Raw genomic sequence first — 18,873 nt, 5'->3', positions numbered from 1 at the left:
CATTAAATTAACTTGAAAACCTTTAATTTTCAATTACAATAATTTTTATAAAATTAAATTAAAATTCAATAATTTTTATGAAATAAATTAAAATTTAGTAACTTTTATTAAAGTACTCATAAAATTAAGTGATTACTTGTAATATTTACCCATCATCATTACACTGCCACACATAAATCTCTCTCTAGACATTGATAAGAATATATAATAGAAATTTATAAATATTATTATAAAATATATATTTTATATTTAATTATTTATTTATATAAATAAATTGAAATAATAAATATTTAACATATAAAATTAAAATTTGATATAAATATTATTTTTTTAAATCAAAATTTAGTTCAAATTAAATTATATTAATTCAAACTCATTTCAATAAAATTTAATCAAATAAGTATTAAAAAATATGCGATTTATTGCCATCAGATAAATCACTTGTGATTTTATAATTAAATACTTATCGGAAACACTATTCTTTAAAAAAAAAAAAAAAAAAAAAAAAACAAATCTATAAGTTTAGAGAAGCTGGTGAAATTAAGCCTACCATGAGGTTTAACTGATAATATAATATATTTTCAAAATTATAAAATAAAATTTTTACTTAATTATTAACATAATGAAATAATATTTATAAAAATATTGGTATGGAATAATTACAATATAATTTTATAGAATAAGATAATTTTTTTAAAAAAGCATTGTACAAGATTTCTTTCTTAAGATTTTTTTTATTATTTTTAACATTTCAATATATTTTTTAATAGTGTTCTATATTATAGTTATTAAATTTCTTGAGAGATTACATTTAATCAATAAATTAATTTGTAGTAATATGAAACTAATAGATACATTTCTATATAAAATATAAAATTAAAATTCAAAAAAAAAATACAACATTGCATAGAGAAATAACTCCACAAATGAAGGAAAAAGAACTCCACCAAGTAGTTTAAATTATAATTTTACCAGAAAAGATTTATATAGGTGTATCATAGTTGTTCATAGTTGTTTATATAGGTGTATCGACTAATTTATATATAATTAATTTTATTCATAGTCTCTAAACTTAAGTGGTTATATCAACATCGTCCCTCAACTTCAATTTGTATCATAAAAATTTCTGAACTTCAATTCAAGTATCTCTAGAATCTCTGTGACTTGCTATTATAAGTTTTCAAGTTAATTTATGGTCAAATTTCACTCATCGTTTCTCTACTTAAATAGGTGTATCATAGTTGTTCTTAAACTTTTTTAATCAGTTTAAAATTTTAAATTTTTATTTATTTTTGATTTATTTTAAATAAAATTAGACTTTTTAAAAATAGTGTAATATTTTTATAAATATTTACAATTAATTAATTATTTAATTTACCATATAATTTTTTTTACAAGTATTATTTTTTTAATTTGATTTTAGTTTAATATCTAAAAGATTTATATCTAATTTATCATAATTCCTTTCGTTTTATTTTAAAGTAAAAAAAATAATAACATATAATAAAAAAATTAATAACATATAATTATTTTACTTTATTTTAAAAATATTTAAACCCTAATTAAGTATGAATGATTATATATATATATATATATATATATATATATATATATATATATATATATATATATATATATATATATTTTATATAGGTTGAGATTGTATGTAGTTTTTGTCTTTATTTTTAAAATTAGGAAAATAACATATACGATCTTGATTATTATTTAGTACATATTATTTTTAAATTATTTATATATTAAATAAAAGTTTAAATATTTTTATGGGATAAATTAAAGTTAAAGGGTGTTTGTGTTATATTTATTTAAGTTGAGGGATGATAAATGAAATTTACTTATAAGTTAATTAAAAACCTGTAATAGTAGATCATTGGGATTTTAATGATACTTAGAGTAAAATTTAGGGATTTTGGTGATACAAATTGAATTTGAGGGATATTACTTATGCAATCAATTAAATTGAAAGATTATGAGTGAAATTAACTCAATTTATACGTTAAAATGATATAATTGTACTTAATTTTAATATTAAACTAAATTAAACTAAAAATTAAGCCTATATATATAAGACTTATATGGTACTCATGAGTATATAATATATTTTACATAAGTTACATAATATTTTGTAAGTATATAATACATCAAGTATGAAACTTAATGATGCAGTGATAAAATAATTAATAGGGATGTCAATGAGTAAAGTAGTCGCGAAAATTATTCTACTCAAATTCAAACCTAAATAATATTCTCAATACCTAAACCCATTTAAAATTTATTATAAATTACCATAACCTATTTCAAACCCGATTATTAGTATCTGAAAAATATCCAAACTCATTTAATTTTATATATTTTAATTAATAATATGCATAAAAAATATTTTTTATTAATAATTTATATTTAAAATTTAATAATTCAATAAAATAATTAAATTCTATTTTAAAATAAAAAATATATAGAAATTATTATAAAAAATATATATTTTATATTTAATTTGTTGTTTATGTAAATGAGTTTGGGTAATAGATACCCAACATACACAACCCGAACTGACCCGTACCTGCCATATAAATTATTACTCAAACCCTATTATATATTACCAAATTCTATCCTATTAGAATTCGGTCGGGTCAAGTACCAAAAAATACTTGACCTGTTGCTATTCCAAATAAGCGTATGTAATTAAGTATTACATAATATTTTAAAAATTTATGATTTATATGATTTAAAAAATAATGACGCATCGATAAGATAAATTAAATAATGCTTATATAGTAATTTACCAGTAAATATTTAAACCTAATGGCACATCACTAATATTAAGGTAATAAAATTTAAAGTTTTTAATCGTAACAAACATAATTTATTAGCATGTTTGTAAAAAATAGTAATTTTTATTGTAAATTGTAATTTGTATTGAAACTTGTAATGCTTTTAAAATTAATATAAATGCAAGAGAGAGAATTTAAAATTCAAAATTCAGATTTTACACATTAAGACTAACAATGTAAAATTATAAAAATCCCTATTAATCTGCATTTAATGTGGATCAACTCGATCCATATTGCACTATTCTTATTTTATATCACATTTTATTGTAATTCACGCATATAAAAAGGCATAACATTAATTACATGATAAACATCGATGAGAAAATGGTTTAATAATAATGGAAAATTTTTTATATAGACTCGATACACTATGACATAATATATAAGCACGTGGAATTCATATATTTAATGGTGGATCTTATTATATAATTTATATTTTAAATTCATAATATACTAAATTTAGAGAGAAAAATTTTAATATTTATAAAATGCACCAAATAGAGCTCGAACTCATATAAGAATAAACGCATCAACCATTAAAAAGTATTTAATAACAAAATAAAAAAAAATTAAGATTAAATATTACTTTTGTAAAAATTAATATAATCTCCTTAAGTACTCAAATAATATTAATAAGGATTAAAAATTATATAAGTAATAATTATTCCTTACTAATTTTATACTAAATATTTTTAAATTAAATATTTATATATAAATTAATACACTTTATATATATATATATTAATTAATTCTACGTATATTTCCGTACAAACATTTAATTGTGAAGCTGGTTAAGAGCTTATATCAGAAGCGCCTAATATTTATGAGAAGTAGTTTGGGCAAAGGCATTAATCACACGGAAGTTGTGGTGCTATTGTGCATCTTAATTTGGTGGGCTTCCCTAACCTAATCCTCTCAGGCGCACGTTAGAGCCATCTTAATAAAAGAATATATAAATAATATAATCAAGCTGTTTATCCAACTAATCTAACCTAATATAGCATAAAGTAAATCCGGCCCGCCTAATTCCTACCAGCTAAAAACCAAAAGCGCACGATAGCAATGGCAGAGTCTTAAAACGTGATTAGATTAATCACCGTTTAGCGCAATTTAGCAACTAGAAAATAATGATACTAATCGCAATTAACAAACAGAAAAGCACCCAGTCACTTTATTGTTTGTTTCACATGATTAACAAGAATCTTGCGTTACGGTACAGAGGTCTTTCTCTCTTTATTCCCTAATCTCCTTCGTGTTCGATGCAAAACTGAAGAAACAGCCTAACTGAGTCTCGATTTCTGCGATCTGTGTTTTTTATCTGGTTGAGGAAAAGGAAAATTTTGGTTTCTTTTTTTGTTGAATCGAAGAAGATAGAGAGACAGAGAGAGGATATGGTGGGATGAGGTTGAACAGGGAGGGAAGGTGGAGATGGCGAGGGGAGTCAAATGGTTATGCTCGTACAAGAGAACCACTCTTATAGTTTGCTCCATCAACATTGTTGTTGCTCTTTATGTTCTTCGCTCTCTATATGGCTCACTCTATATTTACTCCAATCGTGATTTAAATAACGGTAACGCCTCGCTAATTCAATTATAATTGTTTCCTTTTTAGGGGGTTAAATTTTTATTTTGAGAAATTTTTATTGCAGTTGTAAAGTACACACCGGATCAGATTAGTAGGATGGAGGAATCAATTCGGATACGAAAAGCCAATGAACCTCTACAGCTTGTTAAATTGGTAGGAATTTTGTGTTACTTCGTGATTTGAGCTATCGGGTTATTTTAATTCGATAATGGGTGACGAGGTGGTTGTTGGGATTTTGTTGAAAGGTGAAGCAAGTTAAGGAGGAGCTGAAGAGAGATGAAAAGGCGGTTGAATTGCCAATGGAGGTCAGGCGGAAGATAACTGATGAGGTTTTGCAGCGGTTGAGAAGCTTGAACACGAATGCCAATATCACGGAGCAGCGAGGTTGGTTCATATCTATTCATCGTTTTGTTAGCTATTGTTGTTCCATTGTATTACTGATTTTACATGGCAAAGCAGTTTATTGAACAATGGCTTTTAATAAATTTTATAACTTTTGGAAATTACAAGTGGGGTTTCTCTAATGGATTTATGGAGATTAAATTTTGGCAGAATTGCTAAAATTTTAGGTGTTGAAATAATGTTGTAGAGAGGAGTTCCTAGGCGAGCAAGCGTTACTCTTAATTTTTTTTCCCCCAGTTCATGAAGAGTTAATATTTTCTGTTTTATTTATCAGCGCCTTATTTATCTTTGTTAGCTATAATAATGAGTGCAACCTAGGAAATTTTAGTTTTAGAGTTGCAATGTGGATTCAACTGGACTTTATCTTAATAAGCTGTTACGATGAAATTTCAAATAATTTTGTCGCCAACTTTTTGTCTTGCTAGATGGGAAGCCTAGATCTCATATTTCTGAAACCAAAGGAAAACGCTAAAAATTTTAGAGAAGTTTATATATATATATATATATATATATATATATGTTGTGTGTGTGTGCATATGGTGCTTTATGCAATACCATGCACCTAAAAGATTCACTTGAGGGATTTCTCAATGTTTTCATAGGATTTAGTTGCTTAGTTTAAATATTTCACACTTAATTGTTAGGCTTTTAGGTCCTTTATGGTCCATGCATCTCAAAAGGGAAAAAAATTATTGTTTCTTTTGCCTATCTCTTCAAGGGTTTGCTACATGCAATTGCGTTTTAAGATACAATTTGGAACTCTTTTGCCGATACTGACATGTTTTTTGTACCTTTTCCACCCCCATATCTACCATGCTCCTGTGTTTGTGACAACTCTCTTTTTGCATCTGTTATGGTGACCTTTGCCTGCTTCTTCTCCCTATCATTGTCTTTCTTTCTTTAATCATACAAATTTAATTTCTTCTGCATCAATGTTAGCATTGAGACCTGCTTTTGATTGTTTTTACCTTTAAATTGCTTCCTTTCTTCCCCAATTTCTGCTGCCCTGTTTTTTCCACATTGCTGTCACACCATTGTTTCCACAGTTTCCATTTGCTTTACTAATTGCAATTTGCTACCTTCTTGGTTTCTCTTCTTCTACCTTCTTGGTTTCTCTTCTTCTCCTTGTTCCCTTCAGCTCAAACCATCCAAGGCGATTTAACAAAACTATGCACTCTTAATTCTGCCGCTTCAGGTGATTTGAGTACTTGGCCTGGAAGAAATTCGAATGTTCCAGGGATTTGAATGGTGCAGAACATGCTTTTGGGGCTCAGCTCCCTGACCAAACGATTCTAAATTGTTCAATTTGTGGATGACTGTCAAAGAAACAAAGGAACTTGGAATTATAGATGATCAATAGGGGAATGTTGAAACATATTAAAAATTACAAAAAAATGAAAAGAGAGGGAAAGTTGAAATGCTTGATTTAGAAATTGTAAATAGGAGGAAGTAAGCTGGAGGTGGAGTTGGATGTGATAAAATGACTGTGAGGAACATATAACACAAAGCTTTTGTGTTGTAAAACATAGTTATCAACCACAAAGGAAAAGATTTGCTTAGTGGAATACTGGAATTTGCAAACTCGTGTAAAAAATCACGCATGTGCACATGTATTCAACCAACTAAATTCAACTAATTCTCAATCTTTATCTAGTTAGGGTACTTATGGTGTTGACAAAATGGTTCATGTTTTCATTTGTGGCCTTTCGTGAAAACCCATATCCTGGCCAGCTACCTATTTCTAGTAGATATTTAAGTTGTTGGCAGTTCAGTTGATGTCCAAATATACCATTCTCTGCTGTGAGTTTACAATTACAAGCTTCAAATGCTACCGCAGGCATATAGATACTGCATGCAATCCTAAACACATCTCTACTAGATGGGTAAATGCTTCATGGAAGTCTTAAGTGCAGCCTTGGGATGTACTAAAAATGTCACCTTTATTTGTGGTTACTAGTAAATTAATTACTCATTACCTGATAATAGAGTTAGAGCCTCTGGGACGTACTTAGTTGTATATTTGCTATAATGGCTTGATGAGTTGCTAACCAATTTAAGATTCAAAATTTTGATGTTAAAATTTTTCTCCTTGCTAGTTAGAGAAATTTTATGTTATGGCTTAAGTTTGTTTAATTATTTATTTCATATCTTGCTAGTCATCTTCTTTGTGTCTTGTTTTGATAAACAGAAGCTATTGAAAGCTGGCGCAAAGAAAAACTGCATGAATTCAAAGAGTTAAGCCATGGAACAGGGGGATTGAATTCAACTATTCTGCAAGAAGAAACCAGTATGTTTTTTTTGCCTTCAAAGCCTGTGTTTTTGTGGCATTAGTTAATTCTGTAGATGAAACCTTCGAGGATCCATCATGTTTGATCCCTGTCGTGAGTTTGAATACTTGCTTGGCAGAACCTTGTTCCTTACTGTTGTAATTGTTTATTCCATAGGGATGCTAATAAAAGCCTTGGACTCTGATTGGGCTGTGCTTTCGGAAAATATTGGCCTTTGGATACCTGCTGAAATCATTAACCAGGTGCATGATGATAAGCCTGAGGGTGAAGAAGAGTCTGGTAATCAAATTAACCTTTTTGTTAGTTCAATGTTGCTTTCTTATGGTCTATCTGTCTGTTTCTCCTGTCAAGGAATAGGCGCAAATTGATAGGACCTTGCACTTTAACCTGCTTAGCATGTGTCAATGTCCTCATCACCACTTTTCAATTATTTGAAAAGTAAAAGAAATATCTATTCATTGATATGTTCTTACTTTTTCTTTGTAGAGGAAGAAATTTTGCCTGGCAGGCCAGTTCCACCTGAATGCCATGCTGAACTTCATACTGATTATGATGGTGCAGCTGTCAGATGGGGCCTTACCCACCATAAAGAAAGTGCAGCGGACTGCTGTCAAGCTTGCTTAGATCAGGCAAAACTTGCTAAGCCAGGTGAAAAGAAATGTAACATATGGGTCTATTGCCCGTCTGAAACAGGATGTCACTCACCAGATATCTATCAACATAAGAATGAAGAGTGCTGGCTGAAATATGTAAGAATCGACTCTCTCTCTCTCTCTTTCTCTCTTCCTTCCATGTTTAGCTAATTTTCATCTAGATCCTTACCAAACTAAAATTGACATTTAAATTTGTCAAAATGCAGGCTGAAAAGCCAAGATTGAATTTTAAGGACAGGTATTCTGAATCATATAGAAACTTACACCCGAATGCACCATTGATTGTTCCCTGGGTATCTGGTGTTGTTAGCACATGATTGGATTTTACCAACCCAAATGGTGATCAATGTTAAAATTATATTGAGCTTCAATCTCTACCTCTGGAAGTTTTGCAAAGATATGATGCTGGCTGTGCTGATATCTTGATTATGCCTTGCCTGCATCTGGGACTGACAGATTTGGACTTTCATTCATCTTTTCTTTTCCTTTGTTAGTCTGGGTTTTGGGGAAAGAAAATAGTTGAGGAGTGTGTTTCCTCATCTATTTATCAGAATCATTTTTGTAACATGCAGTGTTGCAGTCTTGGCACTGTTGATTCTAAGGTTGGGAAATCTAGTGCCTAGGTAAATTGGCCTATTTACAGATAACATGAAGAACTCTCATTTTGGTTTAGCCTGAGGAGATTGATTGGTCATAGGAGGGATGAGAAAATTGATTTGTTGTAATGGATTGCAAAATCGTAAGAAAGGAAGAATTGCCTATTGCTAATTTCTTTTTTTTATGTGAAATAGTTTTCCTCGGGCTGTCTGTGTCTCTGTTTGGTTTTAAGGGGGGATTTCTTTTTTTTTTTTTAAGGATTTTATGGATCATGTTGGTTGCTTGTGTATCGTTGTCCTTTTTGTAAATGCATATAAGCTCATTAAAGAGAACTTTTCTTTTTTTTTTTTTAAAAAAAAAATGCTTTTAAGCTTTTAATTGTTTCAAAGAAAATATATTTTTTATTTTTTTTTTACCGATTAGAGCACTTAAAAAATAAATTTAAGTGAAAATTAAATTAATTTTAAGAAAAATGGCTTCATATTTTAAAAATAGGGTTATTTATTTAGATTTTAATAATTTTATTAAAATATAAAAATATTTATACGTGATATAAATATATATTATTAATATAATAATATAATTAAATAATAAAAAATATTTAAAATTATTTTTTATATATAAATTATTTTTCAAGAAAATGGAGACTTAATATTAGATGAGGGGTAGAGATAAAATTGATACAACATTAGCTTTTAGTTTGGCAAGGCTTGGGAGGTCTTGGTTTAAATCTGTTGAGTCTATATTTATCAATTACATAGGCCTCATTTGAAATTGTGATTAAGAGATTAAAAATAATTTTTAATTTATCAAATTCAATGAAGGAGAATTTTCTAATTTTTTATAAGGAAAAAAAAAACTTAATTTGGCCCAGAATTGAACCTGCTGGTTTCAGTCTGGTTTAATATCAATTTTGATCAATTCAGTTTTGATTTCAAACCGGGTGGCAGCAGGATCTACTTGATAGAATGGTAGACAACGTCAAGCAGAGGAAATACCTGGACATGCGAGTTCAGTGAAGGGTAGCTTTGTGAAGGCCAAAAACCAATTACCCTTTCTGCCTTTTCTACCCCAATATGGATGGCTAAAGGGAAAATGTATTCTTACCCAACAATGGCAAGCTTGTTCTTCACTCTAATCTACATTTGCATTCTCTCTATCTAGAAAGGCAACTGAATTTTCTCTATTTTATTAATTATGCTTAGGTTGGAATAAGGTGCATGTTCTTTGTTAACGTAAAGATGCAGCAGTTGACTGTCTTCTTGCTTTCTTAACATCTTGTCAGTTGCATGGTCAATTCTACTCGATTGTATTTGTATCAGAGTTGCTAAAAGGGAAATTGGGTGGGGCAGCAATTCTTCTTTGAAAGTTGATTTTAGTCATTGTTGGTGCAATAGATGGCATGGTTCGCTCACTTGCTATTTAGAAAGGAAATCCAACTCAAAGCAGGCCTACCCTTAGAGTTAAGAAATCAAGGCAGCCAAATCCTAACCCTAAAATTAAGGGACCCAAAACGAGAATCCAACTGTTGCAGTGTCCCCCACCGTTGAATTCAGCTAACTGATATCGCCGGAGGCCAGAGAGGAGGATTTCTCTTGTCAAAGCCTTGCTAGCTTGAGCAGAATCTCCCAAGGACAAAGAAACCAATTAAACCAAGAACAACCATCACCTCCAGCAAAAACTCAGGCTCAACCAACCATCAACCAAGGAGAAGAGGAGAATAGAGGGCATGGAATAAACCAGTCATAAACTTTTAGGACGCGTCGATCTCCTGCCTTCACCCAAATAAACGGAGCAGCACTAAGGAAGAAACAGAGCCATGAAAACATGTTTACTTTAACCACAGAGCCACATCGCAGGACAACAAGATCCTTTGTCAAAGACACTCATCCTGCAAATCAAAACTATACAAAACCATTTACATTAATTAATCAATTGCCCTTTCATTTTTTTTTTTCTTTTCAGTAAGGGATTAGAGGAGTAAGGACTCAAACTTGAATTTTGACATGTGAGTTACATTCTTTTAGTCACTATATCAAAGCCAAGCCAGGTGGATCTTTTCTTTTACCCACTCATGACTTGTAGGACGGTACACCGTTCTTAATTTCTTATCAAGTAAATAGGTTCATGGTTTGGTGTCGCGTCAAATTTCCACATAACTTCATATTCAAGTGATAATTTGAAAACGACGAAAGTAGCCTATAATCTTTTAGAAATGCACTCTTGAGGGTGCCATTTTACCCAACAGATTAGCATCCGACGGTTCTGAAATCCTGTGGTGGAATTTGACCTCTTTTTTCTTTGGTTTTTAACTTTGTCTTTACCCCAAAGGATTGAAATGCCTGTATTTTCAATAAGCTGCAAGGCCACTATCACACGGGCAGGTCAATTTGAACATCAATTCCAAGTGTGACTTGCTATTTCACATGTTGGTTTCTGTATATATTTCTGTATCAAATAGATAATATTCGCAAAATTCTCCAATATGGGTGTCTTTTGTAATGAGGAGCCACCAAATCCTTCCCGGAAATGCAAGTTCCTCACTGCAACTTTGAAGGATGCGTTTTCCAATTGCCGTACTTGTCGACAGATTTCAACTTTGAAGCCGGAGGTGGAGTACCCATCTAGTGACGTAGATGATGAGCAGGAAGTACTCACTTTTTGATTACTGCAGATATAATCTTCTATTTTCTATCTTTCCTTGTTAATCCATGAATGTTTTCTGGTTGTGTTATATTGTCTTTGATTGTTTCTTCAGGTTCTTGTTTCAGAAATCCGAAGCCGTGCCATGGAGAACTCTAGGCAAAGATCCTTTGTTCTGACAGATAGCATTTCTTGGGTGTTCTCTCCCAGGACTGGGGAACTGTTCTTGGCTCCCAAGATTTTGCAAGAAAAGGATGATGATGATGATGAAGACAAGGAGGAGGAAAGAGAGGAATTTCTGTCTGTTGCAAGTTGTTTCTCCTGTCGTTCAAATGCTTTGAGCAAGGAAGTGTTTTTTTCTGTTAAAACAAACCTTTCTCGCTGCTCAAGCTTCAGTGAGCTTCTTGAGTTACAAGATTTTCCAAGGCGTTCCATACTTCAGGAGCTGTGTCACTGCGAAGGATGGCCATTTGGTCTCTGCAGGAAGGCTGTGTTGCTTCCACCGTTGCCCAAATCCCCTTCTGAATCTTGGTCTTGGCGTAAAGGCAGCAGAATAGTTAAGGTCGCTCGAATTTAGCACCCTTCATTCTAGCCCTAGTAATGGAGGCAAGCAGAAAAACTAATGAATAAGGATCACAAGTATAGAAAAGTTTATTCTTATATCGAATCTTGAAAGATAGTTGAGATTATCTGTTTCATGAATCCTATTTCCATCCGCTATGTTCGAGGCTAATGAAACTAGAGGCCTAGTTATACAAGACTGAAGAATCTCTCTACCAATTCTCTATTTTTGGCCGTTCTAGATAGGAAGCACAACTAGTGGCCATCCTTATAATTAGATGAGCTGAGATTTCCATTGTAATTTAAATTAGAAACATCCACAGAGATCAGGGAGGCAACAAAGCTCCAGAATATGAATATATGATACAACAACAGCTGGACTCAAAATCAGATTTTATAGAGGACTGCATTTGAGAGAAAGTGTATCAATCACTTTTCTATTGCAAAATGAAGTGTGATTTTCATTGAGTTTTGATTCAGAAGGCATTACAATTCTCAAAGTGAACTTAAACTAATCTATAGGGCAATATTAAGAAGGCCATACAAAAACTCCTAGTGTTAAGCTTGTTATTTCATCCAAAATATGCAGCAACAGAATTACTCATACAAGTAGCTCAAGGCATCTCATAATTAAATTAAGCCAAGAAGAAGTTATCATTTAAAAGAACTCTTCCCTTTCTTTTGAAAAAAAAAATGATTTTAAAAGAATGATCATACGACAATTAGCATTTATTAGATTGTTTCATCGTACAACACAAAAATTATGCATGTGTCATCCAACCACTTTTAGATCTCAATTCATCAACATATCAACATCATTTTCTACAAGGGTCTGGAAATCACAAGGCTAATTAATTACTGGCACCAGACAATCAAATTACACTTCTAGTCTTCATTTCAGATTAACAAAATGCAAAATATTGTACTTCATAAAAAAACAAATACAAACCAGTTAAAGAGCTATAGTTAACGACTTTCAATCCTCATGATACAACATATTGCATGACCATTTCATTATTAGCAATAGCTTATTTCATTATACCTATGGTTTAAGAAAAAACAGGAGCGAAGTCATTATTAGCCATCATAAAATACATATATAAAAAAGAAAATTTTCAAACAGGATGAAAAATATGATTTTAAATTATGGACAAAAATAAGCTCTTATTTAATGGCTATCTACTCCAACTTAGTTTTTCTTGGAGGGGATACAGTAACCTGTCTCCAACTATTCAAAAACATGATTCCAAACAAAAGTTCACAATCACATCAAACCTTTCCTAAGTTGTGGCTCTTATTTAGCTCTCTGCTCAACATAAGAACCAGCAAGTCCAGAAGTACCAAGAACAGTAACCTGTGCAACCAAAGGACCAAGCCATATTAGAAATTGAATTATCACCTTAAAACTAATTATTAGGATCACTGCAAATGAATAAATGAAAAGCATGAGGTTGCAGCACATCCTTGGTGCAGTCATCTATTCTTCAGCCTAGGGTTGTCTTAAGTTGCTTTATCATAAGGATATCTACTACTCCATTTGTCAGCCAGTAAGAAGTCTGTTGGACATGTGAATTGACACGACCTATTTTGCTCATCATATATTCATTTCTCATAGATATAGGCTGTAATTAGTTCATGGACCCCAATGTGATGCGATGCCTTTTGACCTAAATAGATGTAATCTTGCTATGTTCTTTTTAAAACAATGAAATGAGTTTTAGTACCTTTCCCCACTCTGAACCAAGCCCACTGCATCTCATCTTCAAGTATATCATCTTTGATCCCAACTCTGTCTCTACTTTCTTCCACAAATAACCTTCATCAGGTCCAAATGCATCCAAATAGGCAGAATATCGTTCAAAAACAGTACGAAGTGCATTGGCAAAATCATTTGGTAAAGGTTTTACATCCTACAGAAAAATTACCACCATCAAACTATAAGAATCATGGAAAGCGAGAGAAAAGAGAAACAAGTAATGTAATTGTCTAAATTATAATACCTCACCACTCAATCCAATGCTGTCATCAAGTTCCATTTTCATAGAAATAAGCCTGCCACCAAATTCCTCAACAGCTTCAGCTGCACAGAAAACATTCTTCAAAATTTCTTGGCCAGCTTTGTCATCAGTGTCTTTAGACAACACAATCTTTACATCGTGGATGACAGCATCATGAAGCTCGTCCCAACTTGCAGCCATCAAGTCCTTGAAAACATTTTGAATTTCAGGATCTTGTATGACAGGCATGCGAGCTACATCCTGACTAAAATATCGTATGCTTCCAATGCCCAGTGTAAGAGAAGATCTGAAATCTATTGGGCCCCATAAGAAATAAGTTGAGAACATGAGAATTACTATTCACAAGGTAGTATTCAAACGAGCCTAATTCACTGCAGTTCTCTAGATTTTAGCATGCAGTTACAAGGTGGTATTCAATTCAACCACACAAGATTTTTGAATACAAATACATCGCAGCATTCAGATAGACCACAGAATCTGGGACCCCTTGCAAACCAAGATTTCTTTCTTGCAGAGAAAAAAAGTAAAAACCCACAACAGTCTGGTGGAGGAGTATTTCGTCAAATGTTAAAATATGTATATTAATCCATTAATTGCAGGAAATGACAAAATCATCAAAACAAATGAAAAGTGATCCCTGAGAAACAACCAAACCATAGCAAACTTAAGCTGATTAGAACTTATATGCCAGATGATATGTTGTGCATCCAGCATCCACATGACAGATATTAAATGCACAAAACTCTCGTTAACAAAAGTTGGCTCAACGGACATAATGAAATCCAATGGAGCTATTTGAAAAGTATGCTAAAAAATAATTTATCTAAACAATTGAAGAAAAACCCATTAATCTTGATGAAGGAATTGGACGTAGAACAAATCGATAAAAAAAAAATGAATAGAATCATTACCAAGAAAATCGTAATCGAATAACAAACAACTTAAAGCGCATAAATTTAAGACAGTAGCGGATTAATATATATGGATAAAAAAGAATACCAGAAGGGTTGCGATAGGAAGGTACTCCAACGGAAGTGAAGATGAATCGAGAAGGCAAGTGGTGGCGGAGCTGGTGGTGGGTATAAGCGGCGAAACTGGAGGACCTGAAACAGGTTGCGCGCCATATGGATCTCAGTAACACCATCTTCCCCATTTTTTGTTGGGAAGGATAGGTGAACAGAAGCAGTGACCACTTGCTTCTCAGAAAGCAAGTTTGGTAGAATGCAGTGACGTTTATTATATTGGGTAAATTATGTCAAAATCCTTAAATTTTATTTTTATTAATAATTTAATCCTCTATTTTATTTTTATTGATAAATTAATTTTAAATTTAATTAATTATAAAGATCGATTTATAAATAAAAATAAAATATAAAAAGTAAATTATTAATAAAAAAATATTTAATTTATATTAGAAATTAATATATGAATTTTATTAAATCTAAGGGACTTCGCTATGTGGCTGCTGGGGATTTGATCCGCACATATTTTTGGGTCCGATCGCATGGAGACAGCATATCCGAATAGGAAGGCATCACCGGCTGTGGCCCAGAATTTGCCCGTCCAACCCGGATGGTGATGACCCACGGCTCAACCCATTGACAAAGAGTGGGTCGGGGCTGATAGCGCTTGGGTGTAAGAGAGTCCTAGTGGGTGTGAGTGTGACTGAGGAGGTTCATGAGACTCAAGGATAAGGCTATGGATTCCAATTGTCTCATAATAATTTAACCTTTTTATTTCAATATAAGTTTATTTTAAAACTTTAATTATAATGAGAAATTATTAAGTACCCTTAGAGCACAAGCAGTTTTTTCCATTTTCTCAAGTTTTTTTTTTAATTATAATTATGTGTATTTTGTAAATAATTTGGGATTCCATATATTAATTTTACGTGGAATAGCAAGGATATAATATGAAGGTAATTATCACATGCAGTTACTCAATTTTATGAGTATTTTAATAAAATTCACTAAATTTTAATTTATTTTATAAAATTCACTTAATTTCAATTTGATTTCATAAAAGTCACTATAATCGAAAATTAAAAGTTTTTTAGTTAATCTATTGACCTATTAATTATTTTGTAAATAAAATTACTTAACTAGTGATTACTGGTGAAAAAAAAAATGGAGAAAGAAAATGAGTTTGATGGCAAGAAAAGTAGTTAGATGTGTTTTATACATCATATTTTTTTTAAGAAACTAATAAAATAAGATAATTTTATTTATAAAATAATTGACAAGTCAACAAATTAACTTATAAAAATTTGACTTTCGATTATAATAATTTTTATGAAATTAAAATAAAATTTTAAAAATTTTATTAAAAAATTAAAATTTAATAATTTTATAAAAATACTCATAAAATTAAGTATTGTGTATGATGTTTCCTATCATTCATGTAACAACCCAAAAATTTTTAAATTTATAAATAAAATAAAAGAGAAATATTATGTTATTAATATAATAGGATTTATTTGAATTGATTTTAAAAATAAAGGAAGATAATAATAATAATAAATAAAGTAATAATAATTAAATTAATTAAAGTTAATTTAGTAAATGAGAATGAAATAATTAAATTTCCTAGATTATATTTATTTTATTATTACTAAAATTTTATTAAACTTTAACATAATAAAATAATTTTGGATCTAATTGTAAACCCCTAAAAAGTTGAGGAACTAATAATGTAATTAAAAGATAAAAAAAAAAAACCAGAAATTGAAAAATGCAGCAAGCCCCTCCCTCCCGTCTCTCTCCCTCTCCGTCTCCATTCACTGCGTCTCCGGCCGACCCAATGGTGGATGACGGTCAGCAGAGGTCCGGCAAGCTCCCAGCAGTCCCCAGCGGCACCGGCAACCCCCTGGACAGTGAACGGCGGCGAGAGGAGGCCTCTAACGTGCGCGGCAGCCGCTTCCTTCCAGGCATGATTCCAGCGATTCCCGGTGGCGTTCCGGCCAAGTGAGGGTGGCGCTCGACTCCTGGGACCACGGGTTTCCCATCCCGACCAGCGGTGCTCCATTCCGTGGAGGTTTCCGGCGAGTCTCGAAGAGAGAGAAAAAGAAGAGAGAAAGTGACGGCAGTGGCTTTCCGGCCACTTTTTTGGTGATCCGACTATCGGATCAGAAATTCGAGGCCACCAATGGACTCAGGACGACGAGATCTTCGAGATAGGACTGGTCACGCTATAATCGAACACCGTTTGAAAAATGCGATAATTGGACGGTCCAGATCATTTGGTGAGATTTTCAAACTGTTTCGATTTCCAAAATTTAAAAATAATTTTATAATAATTATTAACACAATTTGGACTTAATTTAAATGCAATCGGATTGAGGATAGCTCACCGGTGTCGGGACCGCATTTTCAGCCAGATTCAGCTGCCAGACAGCCCGTCTCAAAATGTGATCAATATTATAGTAAATCTTAGTATTTTCAGGCGTTCTAGACGCGTTCCAGGTGTCAGAATTGGCATAGGTAAACCCGAACTCCAAGTTACTAATTTTCGGCTAATATCGATTTAGAATAAAATTATAAAATATTCATGGATGATCAGAAAATTATAATTCCTTTTGCATTAGCTTAGTAATATTATTAAGGACAGTGGGGCAAAATTTTAGAATTTTTAGAGTTCGTTTGGGTAGTTTTTGCAAAAGGGCTAGTCATAGGGACTAAAACGTAAGTTTTCAAGTTTATGACTATTGTCTAATTTGGAGGGCCCAAGAGGGGCCATGTGATGCTGATGAGATGTGATTGTGGAAATTGAGAATTTAGAAGTGTTATTTGAATCTTTGTGCAGATTGAGTAGGTCTTAGGTATAGGGGAAATTCTGCCAAATTTCCGGCATGAATTAGGCTGTCTGTTACCTCTTTAGAGTTTTATTTTGACTTAGTACTAATAAATTTATAATTTAATTATTAGGTGATCGACGTCAGCTATTTTCCTCCATCCAGCAGCCACAATAGTCCTCGGTGTACTGTGAGTAAAATATTAATTTTAATTGTAATTTCGATATTATTATATGTTCAAGCATGCCCATGCATCACTTATAAATATGTATCTATGTAGTTAAACTCTAGGCACGTTTTATGTTGCATTCACAACTGTTAAAGTTCCATGGATGTTGTTATGGTAATTTGGAGCAGTGTGCGTGAGTTGGCGTGCGTGTGGTATGGTGTTGGCTATGGACAGGACGGGTAGACACGGCTTGAGATCTTCGCGGGGACCCGGCCCTTCGGGGTAGAAATGGCTTGAGTTCTTCGCTGGGACCCCGATTTGGTTTATTAAGCGAAAGTCCGGCTTGAGTTCTTCGCTAGCGCAAGTTGGATTAAGAGGGCTGTATAGGGGATTAGCTCCCATATATGTATTGTTTGACCTTATCGAGTGTGTGAGTGCTCCAGATTACCTTTTTGCTGTTATGATGTGAAAATATTGACGATGTTTCATTTCACTCTATAGGGTGCATTAGCTTTATGATGTGAAAATAATTTGGGATTCCATATATTAATTTTACGTGGAGTAGCAAGGATATAATATGAAGGTAATTACTTAATTTTATGAGTATTTTAATAAAATTAACTAAATTTTAATTTATTTTATAAAATTTACTTAATTTCATAAAATTAAAAATTTTTTAATTAATTATTGATATGTTAATTATTTTATAAATAAAATTACTTAACTAGTAATTACTGGTAAAGAAAAAACAGAGAAAAAAAAATGAGTTTGATGGTAGGAAAAGTAGTTAGATGTGTTTTGTACATCATATTTTTTTTTTTTTAAGAAACTAATAAAATAAGATAATTTTATTTATAAAATAATTGACAAGTCAACAAATTAACTTCGAAAAATTTAACTTTCGATTATAATAATTTTTATAAAATTAAAATAAAATTTAGTAAATTTTATTAAAAAATTAAAATTTAATAATTTTATAAAAATACTCATAAAATTAAGTATCGTGTATGATGTTTCCTATCATTCAATTGCTTTCTTTTGCTTAATATTTCACAAACATTTGTGATATGATGAGAAGCAAATACTAAATCATTATATATATATATTACTTGGCTTGCAAGGGATTCAAAAGAATGCTAACAGAAATGAGAAATGAATTCCCAAGCCAAACCTTAGCTTAGATGACTTGCCATGGCCAATTCTCTAGCTTGTCTTCATTAGTTAAGCAGATGTCTCTGGAAATTTTGCTTGACAATTCATATCCCTTAAAAGCTACAACATGTCACCAACTGAAAGATTCTTCTTTTCTTAATCTTTTT

At 31.6% G+C, this 18,873-nt stretch overlaps 3 protein-coding genes across 5 annotated transcripts; 2 read left to right on the top strand and 1 right to left on the bottom strand.

Moving 5' to 3' along the window:
- The first annotated feature begins 4,022 nt into the window (after positions 1-4,022).
- Positions 4,023-8,544, top strand: LOC110654690 (uncharacterized). Of its 2 annotated transcripts, none has more exons than XM_021810770.2 (7): positions 4,023-4,419; positions 4,498-4,586; positions 4,685-4,817; positions 7,024-7,122; positions 7,280-7,402; positions 7,610-7,872; positions 7,983-8,544. In XM_021810770.2, exons 1-7 carry the CDS (start codon positions 4,278-4,280, stop codon positions 8,091-8,093), a joined length of 960 nt encoding a protein of 319 aa, XP_021666462.2. In that variant the 5' UTR covers positions 4,023-4,277; the 3' UTR covers positions 8,094-8,544. The 2 variants fall into 2 exon arrangements, with proteins under 2 accessions (XP_021666462.2, XP_021666461.2); XM_021810769.2 differs by having other exon boundaries at positions 4,024-4,419; positions 4,679-4,817.
- Positions 8,545-10,752: 2,208 nt separating this feature from the next.
- On the bottom strand, positions 10,753-14,832 carry LOC110654691 (succinate dehydrogenase subunit 5, mitochondrial). Of its 2 annotated transcripts, XM_058133386.1 has the most exons (5): positions 14,595-14,832; positions 13,578-13,888; positions 13,302-13,487; positions 12,853-12,931; positions 10,753-11,610 (listed from the first exon to the last, which is right to left on the bottom strand). In XM_058133386.1, the coding sequence occupies exons 1-4, from the start codon at positions 14,746-14,748 to the stop codon at positions 12,872-12,874; spliced, it is 711 nt and encodes a 236-aa protein (XP_057989369.1). In that variant the 5' UTR covers positions 14,749-14,832; the 3' UTR covers positions 10,753-11,610; positions 12,853-12,871. The 2 variants fall into 2 exon arrangements, with proteins under 2 accessions (XP_057989369.1, XP_021666464.2); XM_021810772.2 differs by lacking the exon at positions 10,753-11,610 and having other exon boundaries at positions 12,700-12,931; positions 14,595-14,831.
- LOC110654692 (uncharacterized) lies at positions 10,859-12,045 on the top strand. The gene is made up of 2 exons (XM_021810773.2): positions 10,859-11,023; positions 11,132-12,045. Exons 1-2 carry the CDS (start codon positions 10,859-10,861, stop codon positions 11,591-11,593), a joined length of 627 nt encoding a protein of 208 aa, XP_021666465.2. The 3' UTR covers positions 11,594-12,045.
- Positions 14,833-18,873: the final 4,041 nt, after the last annotated feature.

Source organism: Hevea brasiliensis, chromosome 2, assembly GCF_030052815.1.
Source record: "Hevea brasiliensis isolate MT/VB/25A 57/8 chromosome 2, ASM3005281v1, whole genome shotgun sequence".
Classification (NCBI taxonomy): Eukaryota; Viridiplantae; Streptophyta; class Magnoliopsida; order Malpighiales; family Euphorbiaceae; genus Hevea; species Hevea brasiliensis.
Note: the sequence above shows the minus strand (reverse complement) of the source record. Positions and strands in the feature narration are given on the sequence as shown.